At 35.9% G+C, this 25,148-nt stretch overlaps 1 protein-coding gene across 3 annotated transcripts in view; it reads left to right on the forward strand.

The window, feature by feature from the left end:
• LOC136036516 (uncharacterized) overlaps window positions 1-25,148 on the forward strand; it is a 161,720-nt gene that overhangs the window by 107,114 nt on the left and 29,458 nt on the right. For all 3 annotated transcript variants that reach the window (XM_065718820.1, XM_065718818.1, XM_065718821.1), the window contains exons 5-6: window positions 1,303-1,507; window positions 13,599-13,735. In XM_065718820.1, the coding sequence (XP_065574892.1) occupies window positions 1,303-1,507; window positions 13,599-13,735 (342 nt within the window). The remainder of the gene's footprint in view (window positions 1-1,302; window positions 1,508-13,598; window positions 13,736-25,148) is intronic.

A 25,148-nucleotide genomic window follows, 5' to 3' on the forward strand; every position in this document is an offset into this window, starting at 1 on the left:
AGGTTTATCTGTATTTCTGAGCACTTATTGTTAAGATTAACAATAAAAAAAAAAATTGATTACTACCCCCTACCCCAAGAAAAATCCTACATACGTGCTAAATATGCACTTGGTGTTTAAGGTTTTAGCAATAAGAGGCTAGAAAACACTTAGCGTATGCACTCCAACTCCCCAAAGGTTAAGCCCCTAAATGTTTATGTATGGAGAAAAACAGAACCTCTCACCAGGGAAAACAGAAATTGTTACAAACAGGATCAGCGTAATCATCGCATATATTCTGCACTTGTATGTTTTACTGCTTTTATTTGCGAAATATGTGATGTCCCTCTTCTTCATATAGTTTAAATACCCCCTCTGTGATTTAATACGCTGTAGTAATACGGGGGTAGTAATCAATTTTTTTATATCAATCAATGTTAACACTTTTCAGTCAGTAATCACGCATTGAAATTGTTCAACAATCAAGTCCCGTATTGTATATAAAATATTCAAGACATCAAAATAAAAACATTCTCCCTCCCTCTCCTAGACCCGTTTTAAGTCTGTTCATGCTTGAGCTTGAGACTCATGACTTTCTGAGATTTTTATTTGATTATTTAACAATACAAATACTGTTAGGGCAACATCATATTTCCCTCAGTGTTGCCATGATGAGCCATGGAAACAAGTAAGCAAAGCTAACTAAATAGATTTGACAACGTTTTTTGTCCGTAAAAATATGAACAGTGCCAATCAGTTGATTCCCTATGACAAGTAAACCTTCCAAGGAAAGCTCTCAGCCTTCTTAATCTGTTGGTACTATATGGTTTTAGATTTGTATTCTGATTTTTCACCCACGCTTCTTTTTTTCTAAATTTGGTGACCGCTACCAGCAAATATATAATTGCACATGGCTATTATTGTCATTAAAAAGTTATATATGTCTTATAACCAGTTATATGTTATATATGTCTGTGCAAATTTTGACATAAAAACTTGCCAAAATCTACATAATTACTTATGGCGTTCTTTTTCATAAAAAAAAGTTATATATGTCTTATAAACTAGTTATAAGTTATATATGTCTATGTAAATTTTTCACTTGAAAATCTACCAAATCTACATAATTGCATATGGCTGTCTTTTTCAATAAACAAATTATATAGGCTATGCCTTATAGCTAGTTATGAGTTATATAGGTTTGTGTAAATTTTCACTTGACCTTTTCGAACGATGGTATTTCATTTTCACTGTCCTTGGTACTTCAAGAAAGATTCCTTATACCACTTTTCGGTTATAATCATGTGATATGTTTTATTTTAGATTTATCATACTGGCAGTGGTTACGGAATTGTCACGCCGGACACGTACAGAAGGACAGCTTACTTTGACGACGAGGTATCTCGGCCTATTTTAATGAGTGACGAAGAAGCCCTGGCCCTGGCACATGGAGCTACAGAAGTTTACCCTGCGGGGTATGTCACACACAGAGCAATTCAAACCAATCTAGTCGATGTTATATGCAGAGGTATGTTTTCCCGTTATGTTTGGGATCAAAGCAATTTTATAATAGAACATAGAAAGTAATTATGTAGAAGGTATCCAATCATCTCCTGCCCCAAACAAAAAATTGACGGGTAAATTTCCTCACGCTAAAAATATCTAATCGTGTAATTTATACTGTGACAAATCCGTGATTTTATTGCATTCATGATGGTCAACCATCCTGTTATATTCTGAGGTAGATTTTTTAGGTATTTACGGTATCAAGTCAACAAAATACATATTTTATAACGGACAGTATTTATGCAAATGGCATCTAACCTCCCCCTTCCCAAGCAAACAACTAGTGGGGCAAACTTTCTTACTCTACAAGTAATTAATCCTATAAAAAATACATGGGAAATCCATTATTTAGTTGCATTGATGGAAGTCTTCGCTGTCAACCATCTTGTTTTATGCAAAGGCAGATTTTCTAGAGATGTTGAGGATCAAGTCTACAAAATACCTATTCTGTAATATTACTACTAGCCTACTACTACTGCTACTACAAAGAACTCCTTGCAGCATCGACCTCCCCAAGTCCAACTTAACTGCATACGCTCCTCCTTCACTCCAATCTGTTCACAATGTCACTCATTACTCCCTGTCATTAAATTCCAATTTCTTTTATTTTTCTTTCTTATGGCCCCTTTCTTACCAGATCTGGGATTGACCAACTTTTCGTTTGGCCTTATGGCCCCAAAATTTTTGGCAATTTTTCATCCTTTATCCGTGGAACATGACTTGGCCTTTCTTATGACTTAGCGTCCTTTCATTATATCCCTATAAAGTTTTTTTCCCCTAGAAATTGATGGAAACAATTAAAACTAATCTAGTCAACACAGTTTATGAAACTGTTTATGAAACAGTTTCCTTTTGTTTATCCGTTTATGAAAGGCGCTTTTCCTCCTCAACGCCCCGCTCTTTATGCTAAAGTTTGACTCTTTCTCTTAACTCTATTTTTAAAACAGTAAGAAACTTTAGCGTAAAGAGCGGGCCGTTGAGGAGGAAAATCCCCTTTCATAAACGGAGTAATTTCTGTTCGTTTTAAGTTTTAATGTTGCTCCTTACTTTCATTTAAAAAAACTTGTTTTTTTATTTAAATTCTGGACGTTTTTGAATTAATGCATGTTTTGATCTTGGCTCTCCGCACATAAATAATTAAAACGGAAGTTGCATATTAATTAATTGCAATTAATCGGAAGATTTTGAGAAAAACGAGCGAGGTAGGAGGCCTTGTTGCCCTCCAATTTTTTGATTACTTAAAATAGCAACTAGAACTTTTAATTTTTTACAAACGTTTTCATTGGTAAAAAATATACGTAACTTATGAATTAATTTACGTAACGAACTTCTATATTCGTATGTTTTTATTGCGTATATGAGGGGGTTCAACCCTCGTCGATACCTCGCTCTTTACCCTAAAGCTTAAATTTTGTCCCAATTCCTTAAGAATAACCTCTGAATCACAAAGGTCGTAGAATAAATAGTTGAAATTACTAAAAATACTTTAGCGTAAAGAGAGAGGTATAACGAGGAGGTAAACCCCTCATATGCGTAATAATTTTTGTTCGTTTTGTTTTAATGCTGCTCCTTACTTTCAGTAGAAAAAACTTTTTATATTTATTTTTTCTTTTTTTTAATAATGCTAGAAAACCCTGCGCCCCTCCATTGAAATTCTCTTCCCCCATGACAAGTTTCTCCATGGAAATATCCTCCCACGTAACCCCCCTCAAATCTCCCCCTAAACAAAAAAAAAACTGAAAACGTCTGTACACTTCCCAGTAATCATTACTATATGTAAACACAGGTCAAAGTTTGTAACTTGCAGCCCCTCCCACGGGGACTGCGGAGGAGTAAGTCGTCCTTAAAGACATAGTTATTAGGTTTTTCGACTATGGTGAATAAAATGGCTATCTCAGAATTTTAATCTGGTGACGTTTGGGAAAAAATGACCGTGGGAGGGGGCCTAGGTGCCCTCCAATTTTTTTGGTCACTTAAAAAGGGCACTAGAACTTTTAATTTCCGTTAAAATGAGCCCTCTCGTGACATTCTGGGACCACTCAGTCGATACGATCACCCCTGTGAAAAAAAACGCATCCGTAATCTGTCTTCTGGCAAAAAAAAATGCGAAATTCCACATTTTTGTTGATAGGAGCTTGAAACTTCTACAGTAAGGTTCTCTGATACGCTGAATCTGATAGTGTGATTTTCATTAAGATTGTATGATTTTTAGGGGGTGTTTTATGATTTTTAGGGGGTGTTGTATGATTTTTAGGGGGATGAAAATGTTAGAAAAACAAAGGAATTTTAGGATTCGCGATTTCAGGGTGCAAGAATAGGTTTGAACATTAATGTTAAGAAGAATAAGTCACTAAAACTGCGAATAAGTGAAAGTGAAGAGGTGATGTTCGGTAATGAGAAGATGGATGAAGTGGACAACAAAACCTAGATAGTCTTACTAGTAGACAATGGATCCAGCGAAAGTATTAGAATTAGAATAGCCAAGATTCAATGTGTTTTTTCACAGTTGAAATTTTTTTGGAAGAATAGGAAGATAAGTCTGCAAATGAAGATTACAGCATTGGACGCTACAGTGATGACAGTTGTCACGTATGGTTCATCCATGAACCCCATTGCACCCATCCCCCCCATTGCACTTCCTGGCTGAAGGGCCAAGAAACGGAGATCAGCACCGCCGGTACGGACTGTAAAGTCTAATGCCGTATCCTTTTTTTTACCTTTTTACCACGTATGGTTCTGAAGCATGGGCGATTGGAAAAACAGAAGAGAATTTGCTGCATGTTTTCCAGAAAAGTCAGTTACGGATTGTTTCGGGTACCCACGACAGACAGACCGTATCGCAAACAGTAAGCCGTACGAAAAATGTGGTTCAATGCTGCGTTTTAAGGCTATAATGCGAGAAAGGCTGAGGAGGCTAGGGCACGTTCTGTGGATGAATGATGGCATATTGCCAAACGTTGTCCTTGTCGGCCAACCGTCTTGGACCAAACGAAAAGCAGGGCGTCCCCGAGCGAGGTAGGAGGATGTCGTAAGGAAAGATTAGAAAAGATGGGAACTTCTTGGGAGGGTGTAAAGTGGGAAGCTTTGAACAGATCGGGATAGAGGAGAAGCGTGCGTAGCTGTGTTGGCCTTAGGCGTCTTGGTACTGCAGTGAATTGTTAGTTGTAGTAGTGGGAACAGTCAACGTTATTTGCAGAAGTAGATTCTTTTTATATGTGCAATACCAACTCAACAAAATATTTACTCTACTATGGAAAGTATTTGTGCAGATGGTAGCCATCATCCCTGATCCCCCCCATCTTAACAGAAAAATCAGTAGAGTTCCGGCAATGCCGTATCCAGAACTTTTTTTTCTGTGGGGGTTTAATTAGGGGGTTTTTCAGGGAGGAAGGGGATGTGCAAAAACACCTTAAAAATGCATTAAAATTTGTTTAGATTCATTTTTGTTACATTTTTGTGAATCGGACAAACATTTCGGGGGGGGGGGGAGGGGTCAAACCCCCTACCCCCCTTGATACGGCCTTGTGTTCCAGCTCATTTTGTGTGCTTGGGAAATTTGTATTGAATACTTGTGATTTTTTTCTGATTTTTATTCGCAGCAGAAATTTTAGTATTAGTTCTTAGCTCCAAAAACTGAAATTTGCGAGAGTTTTAAAATGTTCGTAAACTCTGTATAAAAAGTTGCAACAGGAAAATTCCTTGAACAACCACATTTTTAATCCCAAAGCTCACATTTCCGTAAAGGTAAGATGTTGTCCTTTCCCGAAAATCGTGTACACCAAGTGGTGTATAACCAACTCGTTGGAAGTTTCCCATAAGTAGCGAAGGCAACCCCCCGAAAAACTACATCTAAAAAACCGTATTTGTAAAACTATTTTTGAGTGAATTATATCCTTTTGAAATTGATACTCATTACCCTTAAATATTCGGACTGAAAGCAAGGGCAAAATTTGCTATGGGGTAGGGAGGCAACTGTCCCTTCCCTCCACCAGGTCCCGGTTTGCCCCCTTCTCAGCTGAAATTTGGTGTATTCGATAATCTTGTCAAAACCAACGTAGGGCTGCATAATTCACTTCAAACAAACACGAAAACTGTCTTTTTCACTTGCCTTGGGAAGATCGACTCCAATCCCCCCCCCCTTGGAATCTGACGAAATTACGCCGCTGGGTGTAAAGCAGTTCAAATTTGAATTCTTTTTGACAGACCGTAGTTACTCTTGTTCGCCATGTAATTGGCATGAAATTGAGAGGATAAGCCCTGTCAATCGTCTCAAAATTGGGATTTGTCCTTTACCATTGTTAAGCCATTTAGGATCTAAAGAACTTGTTCATTTGGCACCTATATATAAATTTGAAATCCCGTCCTTTGACAAACAGAGCGGTGATACACAAAGAAACGTTTATTTGGACAAACTGTTTGACAAAAGACGTACTAATTATGTATTCAGTAAGCTCAACGCTAATGTGAATTGTCATCAAAGTTATGTCATTGGACGTTTATGCTTTATTTAAGCTGAATGGCATGCTGGGAAGAATCAACATTGGCTATTGACACGGACAAGCGCCGAGTTTGTTTATAAAAAATTTTGTTACAAAAAAGAAACTTTTTGCTCTTTTTAATGGTCAAAAGTTTCGTAGAAAATAACCAATCATGTTTTGAATACGTTGTCATGCAAAACAAATTTATTTGATGCAAGTTCCCAGCTGAATATGGTTTGAAGCCAATCTGGTGTCCTTAAAGGGGGCTTTTGTCTCTTCCTGAGTAAGGTATTGTGTGAGTGGCTAACGAAAATGTGACACAAGAAAAAAAAATTAACAAATCGATTTAATGCTCGCTTGTACCACAAAGTATAGGGGCATAAACTCTCTTTTTCTCTATAGTGTTTATATTAGATTGTTTGCGTTCCTATCATTTTATATGAGGTATCCAATATAGGCTATTACTAACAAAAATTACTAATAGCTTAGGCTATTAGTAACAAATCCCTACTGTTGTCTCCGCTGTACTGACAAAAAAGGTTTAACGACAATTTGACTATTGTCAGTGAAATTTTGTAACGTTTCATGAAAGTTCTTTGGGTTTTTCTATGGATTTTGAAACAGTCTATGGTAACGAACTGTAAGTAAGGAAAGACTCAGGTCAATATTAACCGAAACTCTAAAAACCGGATTTTGATACCAATAGATATATCAAAAGAATCGGAATTTTATGCTGATTTCAAATATATAAGTTTCATTAAGTATATATGAGCCTGAAAAAATTTGTTTTATTTTCGAAAAAAGTGAAAATCACTCCCTAAAAGTCATAGAATCTTAATTAATAGCTCGCCATCAGATTCTACGTATCAGAAAACCATTTTTTACAGGTTTCAAGCTTCTATCTGCAAAAATGTGGAATTTTGTAGTTTTTGCCAGAAGAAAGATCACGGATTCGTGTTAATTTCTTTTTTGTTTTCTCGTTTTTCCCCCAGGGTTGATCGTATCGACCCAGTGGTTCTAGAATATCATGTGAGGGTTCATTCGAACGGAAATCAAAAGTTCTTGTGCCCTTTTTAAGCGACCAAAAAGATTGGTGGGCAACTAGACCACCTACCCCACCCCCTTTTCCCAAAAGTCGTCCGATAAAATTTGTTAGATAGGAATTCCGTTCATCATCGTTAAAAGGCCCAATAACTATGCATTTTGATATAGCATGACCCCCCCCCCAGCCCCAGGGGAAAGGTCTTTAAGTCATAAAAATTGCTCATTGTTTACGCATAGTATTTGTTATTGGAAGTTATTTCAAGCTTTACAGGTTCTTTATATATGAAGGTCATATTTTTAAAAGCTTCGCCGGATTAAGTTTTGTCTGAGATTTGTTTGCAATGATTGGGAAGGTAGCAACAGGCCTTAAATTATTAAATAAAAAACAATTTTTTTTTAACTGAAAGTAAGGAGCGACATTAAAACTTAAAACGAACAGAAATTACTTCGTATATGAAAGGGGCTGCTTCCTCATCAAAGCCCCGCTCTTTACGCTAAAGTTTGACTCTTTCAACGCTACTTTTGAAACAGTAAAGTTCCCCCAACATATCTCCTCAAAGAAAAGATCCCCCAACATATCTCCTTCTCATCCCCCCCCCCAGCCTAAAAATCCCCCTGAAAACGTCTGTACACTTACAAATAACCATTACTATGTGTAAGCACTGGTCAAGGTTTGTAACTTGTAGCCCCTCCCACGGGGACTGTGGGGAAGTAAGTCACCCCCAAAGACATAGTTATAAGGTTTTTCGACTACGATGAATAAAATGGCTAACTTAGAATTTTGATCCGGTGATTTTGGGAAAATAATTGGCGTGGGAGGGGGCCTAGGTGCCCTCCAATTTTTTGGTCACTTAAAAGGGCACTAGAGCTTTTCTTTTCCGTTAGAATGAGCCCTCTAACAAGATTCTAGGACCACTGGATCGATACGATCATCCCTGGGAGGGGAAACAAAAAACAAACAAATAAATACGCATCTGTGATCTGTATTCTGGCAAAAAATGCGAAATTCCACATATATAAATATATGTGGAATAGCCTATATGTGGATAATATATGTGGAACATATATAAATAATATATGTGGAATATATATGTTATATATTCCAAATATATAAGTTTCATCAAATTTAATCTTTGTCATCAAAAGTTACGAGCCTGAGAAAATTTGCCTTATTTTGGAAAATAGGGGAAAACACCCCGTAAAAGTTATAGAATCTTAACGAAAATCACACCATCGCATTCGGCGTATCAGAGAACCTTATAGCAAAAATTTCAAGCTCCTATCTACAAAAATGCGGAATTTCGTATTTTTTGCAAGAAGACAAATCACGGGTGCGTGTTTATGTTTTTTTTTTTTTTCCAGGGGTCATCGTATCCACCAAGGGGTCCTAGAATGTCTCAAGAGGGCTCATTCTAAAGGAAATGAAAAGTTCTAGTGCCCTTTTTAAGTGACCAAAAAATTGGAGCGCACCTAGGCCCCTTCCCACGGTAATTTTTTCTCCAAAGTCAACAGATCAAAATTTTGAGATTTTGAAATTTTGAGCCATTTTGTTCCGCATGGTCAAAAACCGTAATAACTATGTATTTAGGAATGACTTACTCCCCCGCAGTCCCTGGGGGAGGGGCTGCAAGTTACAAACTTTGACCAGTGTTTACATACAATAATGGTTATTGGGAAGTGTACAGACGTTTTCAGGGGGATTTGTTTGGTTTTGGGGGTGGGGCTATGTGGGAGGAACTTTACTTGGAGAAATATGTCATGGGGGAAGAGAAATTCAGTGAAAAGGGCGCAGGATTTTCTAAAACTACTATAAAAAAAAACAATGAAAAAATAAACATAAAAAGTTTTTTCAATTGAAAGTAAGGAGTAGCATTGAAAATTAAAACGAACAAGATTATTGCGCATATGAGGGGTTCTAAAAATACTTCAGCATCAAGAGCGAGGTATTTAGGAGGAGATAAATACCTCGCTTTTTATGCTAAAGTATTTTTAGTATTTTCAACTATTTACTCTACGGCCTTTCTGATTCAGGGGTCATTCTTAAAGAATTGAGACAAATATTACGATTTAGTGTAAAGAGCGAGGCATTAACGAGGGTACAAACCTTCTTATATACATAATAAAAATATAAGAATATAAAAGTTTGTTACGTAAGTTAATTCTTAAGTTACGTTTTTTTTTTACTAATAGAAACGTTCGTTAAAAATTAAAAGTTATAGTTGCCTTTTTATGTAACCGAAAAATTGGAGGGCAACTAGGCCTCCTTCCTCACCCCTTATTTCTCAAAATCGTCTGATCAAAACTAAGAGAAAGCCATTTAGCCAAAACAGGAATTAATATGCAAATTTCATTTTAATAATTTATGTGTGGAGAGCCAAAATCAAACATGCATTAATTCAAAAACGTTCAGAAATTAAATAAAAAAACTAGTTTTTTTAACTGTAAGTAAGGAGCGACATTAAAACATAAAACGAACAGAAATTACTCCGTATATGAAATGGGTTGTCCACTCCTCAACGCATCGCTCTTTACGCTAAATATTTTAATTGTTTTAAAAGTAGAATTGTTTCAGGTGGAAACAATTGTTTCAGGTGGAAAAGTAGAACATTTCAGGTGGAATTTAGAATTAGACACAGAAGACTTTGCCATTTTCGTTGAAATTTTATTTTAGATTTAGGCAAGATTAAAGAAGAAAAATTTACATCAAGACTTTGAATGAACTTAGTCACTGAAATTTCTCCGAATAAAATGTGGTGAATAACCGGGAAGTTCGTTATTTTGTGAATAACCGGAAAGTCAAGTATTTGGTTTTATATAAATATGTTAGTTTCAATTTTAATACTTTAGTATTTCTACTGATGATAATTGATGTAGGCTGTGGTCGAGATATTTAAATTTTTGTACATGTTTTCGCTGTCTAATAAATAGAAACCCGTTAAATAGATAGAAAAAAATAAAATAGAAATCGATAATAAAATCGATAAATAAAAATAAAATAGAAAAAAATAAAATAGAAAAATAAAATAATCTAAATAAATAGAAACCCAAATGGGGATAGAAATATCCCCATTTGAACGTTTATTTTTTATTTCGAACATCAGGCGAATTTTCCCAGGCTCGTAACTTATGATGGGTAGTACTAAACTTGCTGAATCTAATATACTTAGAATCAGCATAACAAGCTTATTCTTTTGATTAATTGAATTCCCCCTTTTTTCGTTTATTGGTTATTTCGAAAATCAGGCAAATTTTTCCAGGCTCGTAACTTATGATGGGTAGAACTAAACTTGATGGATCTAATATACTTAGAATTAGCATAATAAGCTGATTCTTTTGATTAATTGAATTCCCCTTTTTTCGGAAATAAGGCAAATTTTTTGAGGCTGGTAACTTCTGATGGTTGAGACTAAACTTAATGAAGTTTATATATTTGAAATCAGCATATAAATCCAATTCTTTTGATGTATCTATATATATTAAAAGTTACTTTTTAGAGTTTCGTTTACTATGTAGCCTCGTTTTTTAGAGCTTCGGTTGCTACTGAGCCGTGTCGCTCCTTACTGACAGTTCGTTACCACGAATAGTTTGATTGGTAATAAAATGAACAGAAATGAGAAAATCAGGATCTATTGAAGCCACGAGTGTAGTAATTTGAATTTAGCACCAAAAATAACTAACTAGAACAACTTTCCACTGGTCACTTTCCAAGTCTAGCCAATTCTTGTGTTCTCGCGAATATCAGTCTGGCAGCTTTCCGCTGGCCCCTAGAAGATGGCTTGGCCACTCCAACATCAGCATAAAAAAGAAATAAGTCAAACTAGAAAAAGGCTATTATACTAAAATATAAAAAAATCAGCTACCTACATACTTAATTTTTAATCAGCTGCAGAAACCCTAAGTTTGCTGAGTTCAGGGCTATATGCCTGTATCCAATAGGCTGTGGATGTTGGTACTTGGTTAAAACTCCTCACACCCAACCCTAAAAACTTGTCTCTAGCTTGTAAATTGGTCTATGGTCTAAATTGGTCTATACAAAAAGAAAAACTGAAAAAAAAGATTAAAGACAGGTAATTCATTGAAAAATTAAGGCCCCAATCTTGCTCGAGATGGTTATCGACCCCTCGAGGCGATATTATTTTGATACCCCCCCCCCCAAAAAAAACAGCTCAGAAAATAAATCCAGGATGTGGCCTTGGCTATGGTGCACAGCAAAAATATTACAGGAAAATGCTGTTACGAACTATCAGTTTTTTGTACAATAATGGTTCCTTGATCATCCAATATAATGGAAATATAAAAAAAGACAATTTTTATTAAAAAACCCTAAATTTCAACTTTTCGGTTTGCGAAAAAAGGAGACATATAAACGATTATCTGAATTTTCAACTTTTCGGTTTGCAAAAAAAAGGAGACGTAGCCTATAAACGATTATCTGAATTTTTGGAAATCGGATCTGAAAATTGGAAATATTTGAAAATTTGAAAGACTGGATCTTTTAAATGCCGCATTCTTTGAACTAGAGGTTTTAACCAGTGGTGCCAATCCATGAAAATAGGGAGGGGGACGATTAAATTTTTTCTCTAAATATAGGGGGCGATTTTGTAAGTTTTTCGTTTTTTTTCAGTGAAAGTACCAAAAAAATCTATTTTCAATGAAAATAACAAAAAAGGTATTTATAAAAATCCTGCGGTGGAAAAATTTATATCTTGCCCCTACCCCTCTAATCCGTGCCCTGGATTTTAACTAAAAGATTAACTAGATTTTGACTAAATTTTAATATATTTTGACTACATTTTAATATATTTTGACTAGAATCAAAACTAGAAGATCAGATTAGTGAATGTTTGAAATTGGGCCTAACCCATCCCACTCCCTAAGAAAAGTTCTATGTTAATGAAAACCGAATAGTCTACGGGAAGTTATGTCGAACCAGGGAAGTACGTAGGGTTTGGCATCGCCCTCTACCCCCAATTTCAAAATTTCCTTGAATTTCTGGGATTTTCTTTGTTAACTTCTTTGTTACAAAGGCATTTTTTAATTATTACCCCCCCCCCCTATAAAATAATCTCGCATTTGTTCATCTATCGGTAAAATAGATTGAGTCTTTAGTGGATTAAATAAAAAACAAGCTTTTTTTTAACTGAAAGTAATGAGCGACATAGAACGACTTAGCAACTTAGAACGAACAAAAATTATTCTGTATATGAAAGCGACTGTCCCCTCCTCAACGCCTCGCTCTTTACGCCAAAGTTTTGATTGTTTTAAAAAGTAGATTTGTGACAAAGAGTAAAACTTTAGCGTAAAGAGTTAAGCGTTGAGGAGGGGAAAGCTCTTTTCATATACGGAATAATTTCTGTTCGTTTTCAGTTTTAATGTCGCTCCTTACTTTCAGTTGCACAACTTTTATTTATTTAATTTCTGAACTTTTTTAAATTAATTCAGTTTTTGAAGATTGCTCACTGTAGCCTACATGAATAATTAATACGAAATTGGCATATTAATTTTACTTTTTTTAACTATTAACCTTGTAACAACCTAAGTTTGATTTTTGTTCCAGTTACTTAAGAATGACACCTGAATCACAAAGGCTCAGGCACGTACGCGGGGGGGGGAGGGCTCTGACCCTTGCTCCCGATGTCTCATGATTTATTTTTATTTTCCCATGATTTTCTGATACGTCTCACAGAATGAGAGATTTGAAGGATTTGGTTCCCCGCCCCGAAACAAATTCCTGAGTAACAAACAAACACAAAATTCCAAAAAATACAAAAACAAAATAACAAACAAAATTCCTGAGTACGTGCCTGCAAGGTCTGTTTAATTAGAATAATAACCTCTTATAAAAGTTAGAAAACAACTTTAGCGTAAGAGCGAGCTATTTAGGGGTGGCAACCCCCCCTCTTATAGCAATATTTTCTGTTCGTTTTAAGTTTTAATGTTGCTCCTTACTTTAAGTTTAAAAAAAAACTTGTTTCTTATTTAATTTCTGTCGTTTTTTAAATAATGCTGTGAAATCCGGCGCCCCCTTCATGGAAAATTCACTTCCCCCAAGAAAAATTCTTCCATGAAAAGATCCTCCCGCGTGACCTTCTCATCCCCACCCCCACCAGAAAAAAAATCCCCCCGGAAACGCAATGGGAAAAGTTCTCAATTCGGAGGAGGAGGGGGAGGTGAAAACCCCTACCTCCCCCCCGGCTACAGCCTTGCTGTCTAGATTAAAGGTTTAACTGTTAATTATAAATCTATATATTTTGATTTTCTTTATAAAAAATGTAATGGGATTAAAAAAAGTTTCGAATTTTCGCAGCCTTGACAATGGGAAGGGGGAGGGGAAGTGGGAGGTGTACTTGCTCGGGATAAATTGCAGTTTTCTTGTCGGGACTGATCATTAGTGGGAAGTCAACTCAAACAAATAATCATAGTTATTCAATTAAGAAGGAAAAACTTGTGTCAATTATCATAATTGTTTTTGGGCTTCCGCCCAGTCATCAAATGACAAAATGCTTTAAGTATATTTGTGATTAATTTCAGGAAGTCCAACGGATAAAATAATTTATCCAAGGTTAACTGGACAATCATTGGAGGTAATCCCAACGCTTCCGTCAAAACTAGAGCGCCAGAGGTCACTGAGGACGCTAGCAGTCAAGAAATTCAGTACCCTCGATCAGGTAGGATTTTGTACTTTCCTTTTGTAAATCATATGCTGTGCTAGGAAACAGTGTTACCATTAGGGGACGTCAGTTGGGGGTAAGGAGCATTTGCCCCTAGTTTTTGCTTCTCCTAGATTTTGAAAAACCCTTTTTTTGGTGTTCACTGAGATATTTCTTTTTTCGGTAATTTCAAAGAAAAAAACCTAGATTTATAAAGGGATTTATATCTAGATTCCTATATTTTGAGAAATACCCTACCCCCTACTTTTTGCTGAGTTGGTGTCACTGGATATCAGATAGCTGTTAATGCCACATACGTGAAATTGGACTGAAGGCACCATTTTTTGTTGGAAAATATGACAAATTTGCTTTGAAAAATGCCCCGACCTGAAAAGTTTAATCTAGCAATACTGCCTGTAGATGTTCTTTTAATTTGAAACCAGGGTTGTCACTTTAAGAATGAAGTCAGTTTTGGATGACGGTTCGTTTCACTCATATGATGCTTCGAGTTTGGCAAACAACCGATAAATATGGTTTTTTGTAATTAGGTTTAATTAAAATTTAGTCGATGTATTCAGGCTACATGACTTTTCATCTAGTTATTGACGACTGAGAGACATAATATGACATTTTGTCGCAATACGAACTCAATAAGTAACGCAGAAAACTGTTACGCTTAAAATATTGGTAAATATAAAACAAAATATATAAAACTATATATATATATATATATATATATATATATATATATATATATATATATATATATATATATATATATATATACATATATACTGTGTATATAGTTTATAAACTATAAACACGTTTATAAACATATATAAACTATAAAACAACATATAAATATAAAAATATTAAAATTAATTTTAGTTATATGTAGACGTTCAACATAAAATGTGTGCCATCGTATCTGTAGTTAATAGTAGTTGAGATATTTCTTTATACCTTTTTTATAGCAGTTATAAAAGATGATTTTTTTGAAAAAATAGTAGTTTATCGTCTTTTCTTCAGTTTAATGGAGTTAGGTTGCGTCGTATTAGCTTAATTACTTGTGAGCTAGAGGAAGCGTGTCGTTTTCAAGACATTAGACGTTTAGACGTTTAATACGAATTGTGTGCCACAGTGCATATAGTTAAACTATTTGTTTTTTTTGTGTTTACAAGGGCTATAAAAATTAGTTAAAGGGAAAAAATAGTAGTTAATTGTTTGTTTTCAGATTACTTGCGTTATATTACATCATCTTAGCTTAATTACTTATGGGCTAGACAGCCGTATCGTTTTTCAAGATAAAAACGGCCGTGTTCCTGCCGTACGGGCGTATTCGGGTAATAATCGGCAATCCGGGTGTATTTTACACCTGCTTTGTGGTGATTTAGGTGTTCAGGTGATCGTTGTGGTGATCTTGTGTGATCATGTGGTGATCTTGTGGTGTTTAGGTGATCGTTTGATCGATCTTCAACTTTGAGAGATTCTCAGCATATCCGAATATTTTTAGTATAAATATGGTTACTTACTAGCCAACTTTGTTTGCTAGTTGATGGTCTGGCTAAGCGAATTTTCCTCATTGAGTTTCAATAGGGTAGAAACTTAAAATAATTTGCCAAGAATACGTAACCTTTCCTGTGAAAAGAAATATTATTATGTGTCCAAGTACTGTCTTAAACTAGGAGAACGTTACGCCTGTCTAGCTCTTTAGACTTAGGTCTTCTTACGTGGCACATGGGGTGAAATGGCGGCTCTAACCTCTCGTGCTCTGGGGAAAATGTTGAATAGCGCCCTCTCTCCTATTTCCCAAAAAATTTTGCCCCAAAAATCCGTGTTGCCCCTAAGATTGGTCTAAAGATATGTAGGATTATTTATAGCCTGGAGCGATTTTTGTTCTCCCCCCCCCCGTTCTATCGAAGCGTCGAAATTATATTACATGATTTCTAATCTACTATGTCACCGTAAAGGTAACACCATTGACTGTACTCTGTTGTAGGCCGTACCTTCTCCCTGAGAGTCAAGTCTCCGTCTACCAAGTCAAGTCTCCCAAGTACAGCCATACCACTGTGAGCAGTGGTGTACAATTAATTCTCCTCCTTGGACTGGTCTTAAGGGTTCTTAGAAAACTTACGGCGTAAAACATTTTTTTCCATGTTTTGACCCCTCCATGAAGAGATGGGTCTGCCTGTACCTATGTATATTACTGAAGATTAGAAATAAAAATATGGGATTTTAATTAAGATTAAAAAAAACAAATAATTTTAAGCATTCACATTCAAAATTTATAAGAATTTTAAAACATAACACGAACAGAAATTGTCCTGTATGTAAGAGGGGTTGCCTCCTCCTCAATACCCAGTTTTTCACTGCTATAAGAAGCGTCTTATTTCTATTGAACGACCCTTGTATTTCAGGAGTCGTTCCCAAAGAATTTGGACAAAAAGTCAAACTTTAGCGTAAAGAGCGAGGTATTGAGGAGGGGACGACCCGTCATATACGGAACAACTTCTGTTCGTTTAAGTTTTGATGATGTTTTTGCTTTCAGTTGAAAAAAAATTATTTAATATTTTGATTGTTTATCAAATAATATCGGGGAATTCGGCTCCCTGTCATTGAAAATTATTTTCCTTCAATTAACTTGCTCCCAAGTCAAGTTTCTCTCGCTTCTTTTCTCTCCACCTTGAAAATTCCCCAGGACAATTCTATCCTCGCTAAAAATTCCCCCTGGAAAATTTTTTGCTGACTATTTCGCCTGTAAATTCTTCTTAGCATACTATCATTTGAAAATGATCTTAATTTCTGATCGTTTTTCAAATCTTGCCGAAAGTTTACCCTTACTTGGAATTTTTTCAGCAAATTCCCCCGACTCCGGTTGAACGTAGCTCCCGTGGAAAATTTCCCCAGACAATTCCAACTCCGGTAAAAAAAAAAATTCCCCACAAAATCCACGCATGTGAAATTGAGTCGGATAAGACAAAGTAACACAAAACAAAAGAATTTCCTACGGGAATTCTGGCAAATTCTTCCAGTGTGAAATTTTCCCTGGAAAGTCCACTCCTGGAACCTTCCCTCCCCACTGAAAATTCTCACCCTGGAAAATTTCTCCGAACAGAGACCCCCCCCCCCCCTCTTCCACGAAAAAAAAGTGTGTATACTTTCCAGTAGCAAATACTATACGTAAACTGTGGGCAAGTTTTGTAACTTGCAGTTTTTTCCCCAGGGGCTGTGAGGTTCATGTTATCCCTAAAGGCATGGTTATTGGACCTTTCAACTATGCTGAACAAAATTGCTATCTCAAAATTTTTATTGGAGGACTCTGGGGAAAAAGAGGACTATCAGATGGCTATCCCCACAATCTCTGATCCTTTGAAAAGAGCGCTTGAACCTTTGGTTTCTGATCAAATGAGCCCTCTCAATCAATGAGCCCTCATCAAATAATTCGTTACATCGAACTGTTTGATTATAACAATTAGTTTAAATACAATGTACAGTAATTTACTATGATTAATTATTTGTAAACTTGTTAATATATTATAATAACTAACATTATAATACTCGGTAAAATAATTTGAGTGGCTCCAAGGATAATAAATACTTGAAAAGATACTAACATAGCCTAGGTTGTGTCTTGGCTCTAATGTGTACATCCACTTTAGCTACGGCCATCAAAGAAGCGTTACGTTTACCGAAAAATATTTTACCGGAAAGCAAAAAACAAAAACTGAAAAATGACGACTTTCCGGTTTTATACTGTTAATAATGACCAAGTGTTTGAACAAGGGTTGACTTTAAAGCCTTTAAGGCATTTAAAGCAATTCCGATATATAAAGCTGGATTTCCAGTATCAAGATCCTTCAAGAACCAAATGAGATTCTGGATAACGTTTTGGACCCACGTTATATTCTATAATATAGTCCCATACCCCCCCCCCTGGATAAGGCCTTGGTACAAGAATACATAATCGCTTTCCTGGTTTCCAAATTCTTGTCGTAAGGGCTTCTATTAAAAAGGGCTTTCTTGGCAAAAGTGCTTTTCTGAAAACTGAGTTTGCTCGATTTCTGAACAAAATATAGTAGTATACTAGATGCAATTTATACCCTGGTAGTTGCGCCAATTTTCAAAAATAGTGGTGGCTAAAAATATTTTTCAGTGTCTAGGGTGGCAAAATTGCGCCACCAATGAAAATATCAAATATTCGGTTTGATATTTTCAATGAAAATATCAAAAATGGTCTATGGAAATATATCAAAAGGGGTATTTTTCAGAATCTAGGCGGGAACAATTGCTTTCCTGGCAGAATTTCTCTGATAATCTAAAGAAAGACAGATCTTATCGAAAGTAAGCAATTTTGGGTTGTATATAATCTTTTGTTCTAGCTACTGCAGAACGTCAGCTGGAGTGAAAAAAGCTACTTTTTTGTAATTGTTTTTGGACCTGGAATGCCGCCATTGTCTTTCAACATGACTCTATGACTAATTCATCTCTGTGTGTGACACAGGCTCAACTATAGGCTCACCCAGCCGTCAATAGCTACTGAGTTGAAATTATACCATACTTATTGTTTGTGACTGATTCATCTCTCTGTGTGACTCTTTTTATATAGTTTTTAATAGCAGGAACAACTTACTTCCTTTTTCCTTTTTCATACTTTGGTAAACAAAAATTTTAAGGTGATTTTTACGTTCCGATTTCTCCTTTTGTGAAATCTCTATTATAAAAAAGCAAAAGTAGATCACAGCACATAGCGATGACTTTTATGGGAAAATAAAAATTAGTGTACACACTGAAATATATTTGTATCACATCCTGGATTCGCGGCTATTACTCTGTGGTCACTCTTCACCATATTTAATGAATCAAAGAATCAATTTTGCTCTAATGATGGCATTTGTTGCTGACAAAAATATACTAATACAACTTATAGCAGGGTCCTCTGACATCAGTGGTGCCAGTATAGGTGGGGGGGGGGGGCGTTTGCTACCAAAATTTTTGTCTTTCGATTTTGAAAAATATATTTTTAAATATACTTTATATTAATATATTTTGTAATTGTATATAATAACATATTTTAAATGTTACATATATTATTGCATTTTAATATTTTATATTAATATTTTAATATATTTTTTTAAATAGGCTTTTTTTTAACTTTTTGGCAATGGCGTCAACTCAAGAAAATGTAGGGGGATGGTGCGTGGATTTTTTCTCTTTCTTTAAGGATGCCGCAAAAGAAGGTATTTTTCAAAACTTAGGGGGTGGTGGTAAATAGACCCCCTCTGCTGGTGCCCCTACTTTCTGGTATAAAATAAAGAAGAACTAGAATTGTATTGCTTGGTCAACGTGAAGGATTGCTACCCTCGTAATAACCTTTGGTTGGCTTATACGACGAATGCGTTTCGCTACTTGGGTTTGGTTCTTTATTTTAATTAAGAGCTTCATTCGTCAAATACTCCTAGCCCTTGAAATGGTATACCCCTAGAAGAATTTCTAGGGAAAAAATGAGACAGATTACTTAAAGACAGTGTGAAAGTACCGTTTCCTCTTAAAACCAACTTCAATATCTGTTTTCAAATACGTCTTCTGAAACTCCCTGTTTTCTGACACCCCTTCGGTGTTGTCACTTTAAAAATTTACCATATTTACAATCTAATATTGTATCACTGCCCAAAATATATAGCCTAAGCCAGTGGCAGCTCTGACCTCTCTTGTGGCAACGGCTTGTGAATCTTGTTCTACTGTTCCAATTACATACTGTTCCATTACTTTCCTGTCATCATTGAAGTCTTTCTTATATAGCTGTCTTTTCAGTTTGTTGAGCCAAACAAACATGTCTACTGGCGTTGGGATCAAGATCAACCTTCAGTAGGTTGCCATCGCCGTGCCAATTGTGATGGTGTGGATTGTTATTTTCGTAGGAAGTGTTATCACTCATACGCCTTTGATAAACTCCGATATCTTACAGCATTTAAAATCAAACATCTACTACGTTGTCATCGCCATGTTATGATTGCTTTGATTGTTGTTTTCTTAGAAAGCCGTGTCACTTTTTTACGCTCTTTCTGGAGCTTTCATTTAAATAAAATAATAAGTTTGTTTTTAGATCATATACTTCCATTTGAATAAAACAGTAAAAGTTTTTTGGCACACTTTTGCTTTTTCAAAATTTTACTAATTTTAAAATTTCACAAAATTCATCATCTTGACAAATGCGATTTAATGTCCTGTATTTACTTGGTGATGATTATTATTAAATCCATAACTATTTCGTGAACTAAAGAACCTGATGCTTTAATAAACTAAAAATATAATAAAAATATTTAAATATTGAACTTCGTCTGTCCGAGTTCAAGATTCATGTTGCTTTCTCCAGTTGCTTCTGTCAAGGATACATATAAAAAAAAACTAGTTTTTTTAACTGAAAGTAAGGAGCGACATTAAAACTTAAAACGAACAGAAATTAGTCCGTATATGAAATAGATTGTTCCCTCCGCAATCCCTCGCTCTTTACGCTAAGGCTTTTAATTGTTTTAAAAAGCAGAATTGTGGCAAAGAGTCAAACTTTAGCGTAAAGAGCGAGGGATTGCGGAGGGAACAATCTATTTCATATACGGACTAATTTCTGTTCGTTTTAAGTTTTAATGTCGCTCCTTACTTTCAGTTAAAAAAACTAGTTTTTTTTATGTAATTTCTGAACGTTTTTGAATTAATGCATGTTTGATTTTGACTCTCCACACGTAAACTATTCAAATGAAATTTGCATATTAATTCCTTTTTTGGCTAAATGGCTTTTTCTTAGTTTTGATCATACGATTTTGAGAAATATGGGATGGGGAAGGAGGCCTAGTTGCCATGCAATTTTTCCGTTACATAAAAAGGCAACTATTAATTTTAATTTTAACGAATTTTTTTATTAGCAAAAAATATACGTAACTTTAGAATTAACTTACGTAACAAACTTTTATATTCTTTAATTATTATTATGTATATGAGGGGGTTTGTACCCTCGTTAATACCTCGTTCTTTACACTAAATCGTAAGTTTTGTCCCAATTCTTTAAGAATGACCCCTGAATCAGAAAGGCCGTAGAATAAATAGTTGAAATTACTAAAAATACTTTAGCATAAAGAGCGAGGTATTTATCTCCTCCTAAATACCTCGCTCTTTATGCTAAAGTATTTTTAGAACCCCTCATATGCGTAATAATCTCTGTTCGTTTTAAGTTTCAATGCTGGTTCTTCCTTTCATTTGAAAAAACGTTTTCATGTTTATTTTTCATTGTTTTCTTATAGTAATGCTAGAGAATCCTGCGCCCTTTTCATTGAATTTTTCTTCCCCCAGGACAGATTCCTCCAAGGAAAGATCCTCCAACATAGCCCCCTCTCCTCAGCCCCACCCCCAAACAAAATAAAATCCCCCTGAAAACGTCTGTACACTTCCCAATAACCATTACTATATGTAAACACCGGTCAAAGTTTGTAACTTGCAGCCCCTCCCCCAGGGATTGTTGGGGAGTAAGTCATCCTCAAAGACATAGTTATTATGGTTTTCAACTGAACAAAATGGCTATCTCAAAATTTTGATCCGTTGACTTTGGGAAAAAAATGAGCGCGGGAGGGGGCCTAGATGCCCTCCAATTTTTTTGGTCACTTAAAAAGGGCACTAGAACTTTTCATTTACGTTAGAATGAGCCCTCTTGCGACATTCTAGGACCACTTGGTCGATACGATGACCCCTGGGGAAAAGAAAAAAAAACAAAAAAAACAAACAAACAAATAAACACGCACCCGTGATTTGTCTTCTGGCAAAAAACACAAAATTCCACATTTTTATAGATAGGAGCTTGAAACTTCTACAGTAGGGTTCTCTGATACGTTGAATCTGATGGTGTCATTTTCGCTAAGATCCTACGACTTTTAGGGGGTGTTTCCCCCTATTTTCCGAAATAGGGCAAATTTTCTCAGGCTCGTAACTTTTGATGGGTAAGACTAAACTTGATGAAACTTATATATTTAAAATCAGCATTAAAATGCGATTCTTTTGATGTAGCTATTGATATCAAAATTCAATTTTTTAGAGTTTTGGTTACTATTGAGCCGGGTCGCTCCTTACTACAGTTCGTTACCACGAACTGTTTGATTAAGTTAAAGTTCTTTTCATTTAATGCGACAAAAAATGAATTTAAACACATTTTTGTGTCTATGTAAAGCAGTCCTCGCTGGCAAATTTGAATTTCAGAAAAAAAGTAATTTTTTAAAAAGACAAGTTTAAAAAATGATGATAGTTATTTATTATTTTAAAGTAGCGATCTGTGTAACAAAGACAGTAAACATAATTCAATTACCTAATTTCGATGGCAAACCGTCTTTTGTTCTTAATTTTGAATCTTGCAAAGGCCTCAATAATATAAATGTAATTCTAATATAAATTATAATTCTAATTTATAATTTATAAAATTATAAATTTCAATAGCCTACCCTAGAAGCACAGCTTGTCAAAATGGCTTGAGTAAACTACAAAAGAAAAGAAATCACTAAAAGCATAAAAGGATGCATAAAAAAGAGCTCCAACAAATAATTTTTTTTATATAATTTTTTTGATTTGCTGCTTTTGGCAACTGTCTGTATAAATCTTTAACTTCCAAGCCTATTTATAGCGGTATATAAATAATTAGTTTTATTTATATTCAAAAGCCTTTGGGCTTTTATATTCAAATGAATTGAAATTCATGAAATTGATTTCAAAAATACTGAGCGTTTCAGGAATAGTTTATTGTGGGAAGTGTAATTTTCCCAGTTGCTCAGTTTCTCAGGTTTTTCTTGTGGGAAGTGGGAAAGAAACTTATACTAAATGATAGTGTATCAACACAGACACGTACGTTATATTTCCCCTTCTTTTGAAGGAGGGCAATAATGAACAAAAACTAAATATAATTGATATTTTGAATAAGAAGTGCCCTGAAAACCATGAAAATTTTGGATTTCGTGGGGGCGAGTTCTTTGTTGTATACATACCCCCCCCCCTCCTGTACCTTAGTTAATAAGCTGTACGAATTAGGTTCAATTCTTGTGTAACTTAATCTACTTGTCTGGAACTAAAAGAGTTGGGCTTTTTATGGCACTTGGTATCTACCAAGTGACATATAGCGATCGCAAATTCTGTCGGTCGGTCGGTCTGTCTGTCTGTCTGTCCCAGTTTTGCTACTTTCGGCACTTCCAGGTAAGCTAGGACGATGAAATTTGGCTGGCGTATCAGGAACCAGACCATATTAAATTAGAAATTGTGGTTTCCTTTATTCGACCATCTGGGCGGGGGAGTGGGGGGACGGTTAAATCGAAAAAAATAGAAAAAATTAGGTATTTTTGACTAACGAACGGGTGGTCGGATCTTAATGAAATTTGATGTTTGGAAGGATATCGTGTCTCAGAGCTCTTATTTTAAATTCCGACCGGATCTGGTGACATTGGGGGAGTCGGGGCGGGGAACCTAAAATCTTGGAAAACGCTTAGAGTGGGGGAATCGGGATGAAACTTGATGGGGAAAATAAGCACACATCCTAGATACGTGATTGACATAACCGGAACGGATCCGCTCTCTTTGGGGGAGTAGGGGGGGATGGTTAATCCTGAAAAATTAGAGAAAATGAGGTATTTTTTACTTACGAAGGAGTGATCGGATCTTAATAAAATTTGATGTTTGGAAGGATATCGTGTCTCAGACCTCTTATTTTGAATCCTGATCGGATCCGGTGACATTGGGGGGAGTTGGGGGGAGGGAGCCTAAAAACTTGATAAACGCTTAGTGGAGGGATCGGCAAAAAACTTGGTGGGAAAAATAATCCCGAGTCCTAGACACGTGATTAACATAACCGGAACAGATCTGCTGCTCTCTTTGGAGGGATTGGGAGGGAAGGGTTAATTCTAAAAAATTAGAAAAAATGAGGTTTTTTAACTGCGAGGCATCGGGATGAAACTTGGTGGGAAAAATTAACACAAGTCCAAGATATGTGATTGACATAACTGGAACGGATCCGCTCTCTTTGGATGAGTTGGGGGAGGGTTAATTCTAAAAAATTAGAAAAAATTAGGTATTTTTAACCTACGAAGGAGTGATCGGGTCTTAATGAAATTTCATATTTTGAAGGACCTTGTAGTTCAAATCTCTTATTCTAAATCCCTACCGGATCTAGTGTCAATGGGGGGGGGGCCGGAAACCTTGGAAAACGCTTGAAAGTTGAGTGGTCAGGATGAAACTTCGTGGGAAGAATAAGCACAATTCCAAGATACGTGACCGACATAACCGCACCAGATCCGGTCTCTTTAGTGGAGTTGGGGGGGGGGAGAGTAAATTGGAAAAATGGAAAAAATGAGATATTTGTAACTTACGAATTGGTGATCAGATCTTAACGAAATTTGATATTTAGAAGGATCTTGTGCTTTAGAACTCTCATTTTGAATCCCGACCAGATCCGGTGACATTGGAGGGGAGTAGGAGGGGGAAACCAGAAATCCTGGAAACCGGAAGTCTTGGAAAACGCTTAGAGTGGAGAGATCGGGATGAAACTTGATGGGAAGAATAAGCACAGATCCTAAATACGTGATTGACATAACTGGAACAGATCCGTTCTCTTTGGGGGAGCTGGGGGTTGTTAATTTGGAAAAATTATAAAAATTGAGGTAGACTATTTTTAACTTAAGAAGGGGTGACTGGATTTTAATGAAATTTGATATTTAGAAGGAACTCATGTCTCAGAGCTCTTACTTCAAATCTCGACCAGAGCAGTTGACACTGGGAGAGAGTTGGAGGGGGAAACCGGAAATGTTGGGAAACGCTTATAAATGCAGTAGATACGTGATTGACTTAACCGGACTGGATCCGCTCTCTTTGGGGGAGTTAAGAGGGTGGGGTTCAGTGCTTTGGCGAGTTTGGTGCTTCTGGACGTGCTAGGACGATGGAAATTGATAGGCGTGTCAGGGAGCTGCACGAATTGACTTGATAAAGTCGTTTCCCCCGATTCGACCATCTGGGGGGCTGAAGGGAGAGGAAAAATTAGAAAAATGGAGGAATTTTTAACTTATGAGTAGGTGATCTGATCTTAATGAATTTTGATATTTAGAAGGGCCTCGTGACTCAGAGCTCTTATTTTAAATCCCGACCGGCATTAAGCTTCTGATTTTTCTTTTAAAGCAATATATTAATTCTTAGAATTTTGCTAGAGCTCTTACCATATGAGCTCCTGGCTCTTGGCTCTTCCGACCTCGTCACAAGTGCCATATGAGCTCCTTATTTTCTTTCTAAAGTTCGTTCCTACTCCATTATACACAGGTTTGGAAAGCATCAAAGAATAGAAAGAATAGAATGTACAGGGTTTCCATCAGCAGTGAAAAAATCATCAACGGAATTAACCAATATATGAAAAAATTCTCAAGCG

This window comes from Artemia franciscana, chromosome 15, assembly GCF_032884065.1.
Source record: "Artemia franciscana chromosome 15, ASM3288406v1, whole genome shotgun sequence".
Classification (NCBI taxonomy): Eukaryota; Metazoa; Arthropoda; class Branchiopoda; order Anostraca; family Artemiidae; genus Artemia; species Artemia franciscana.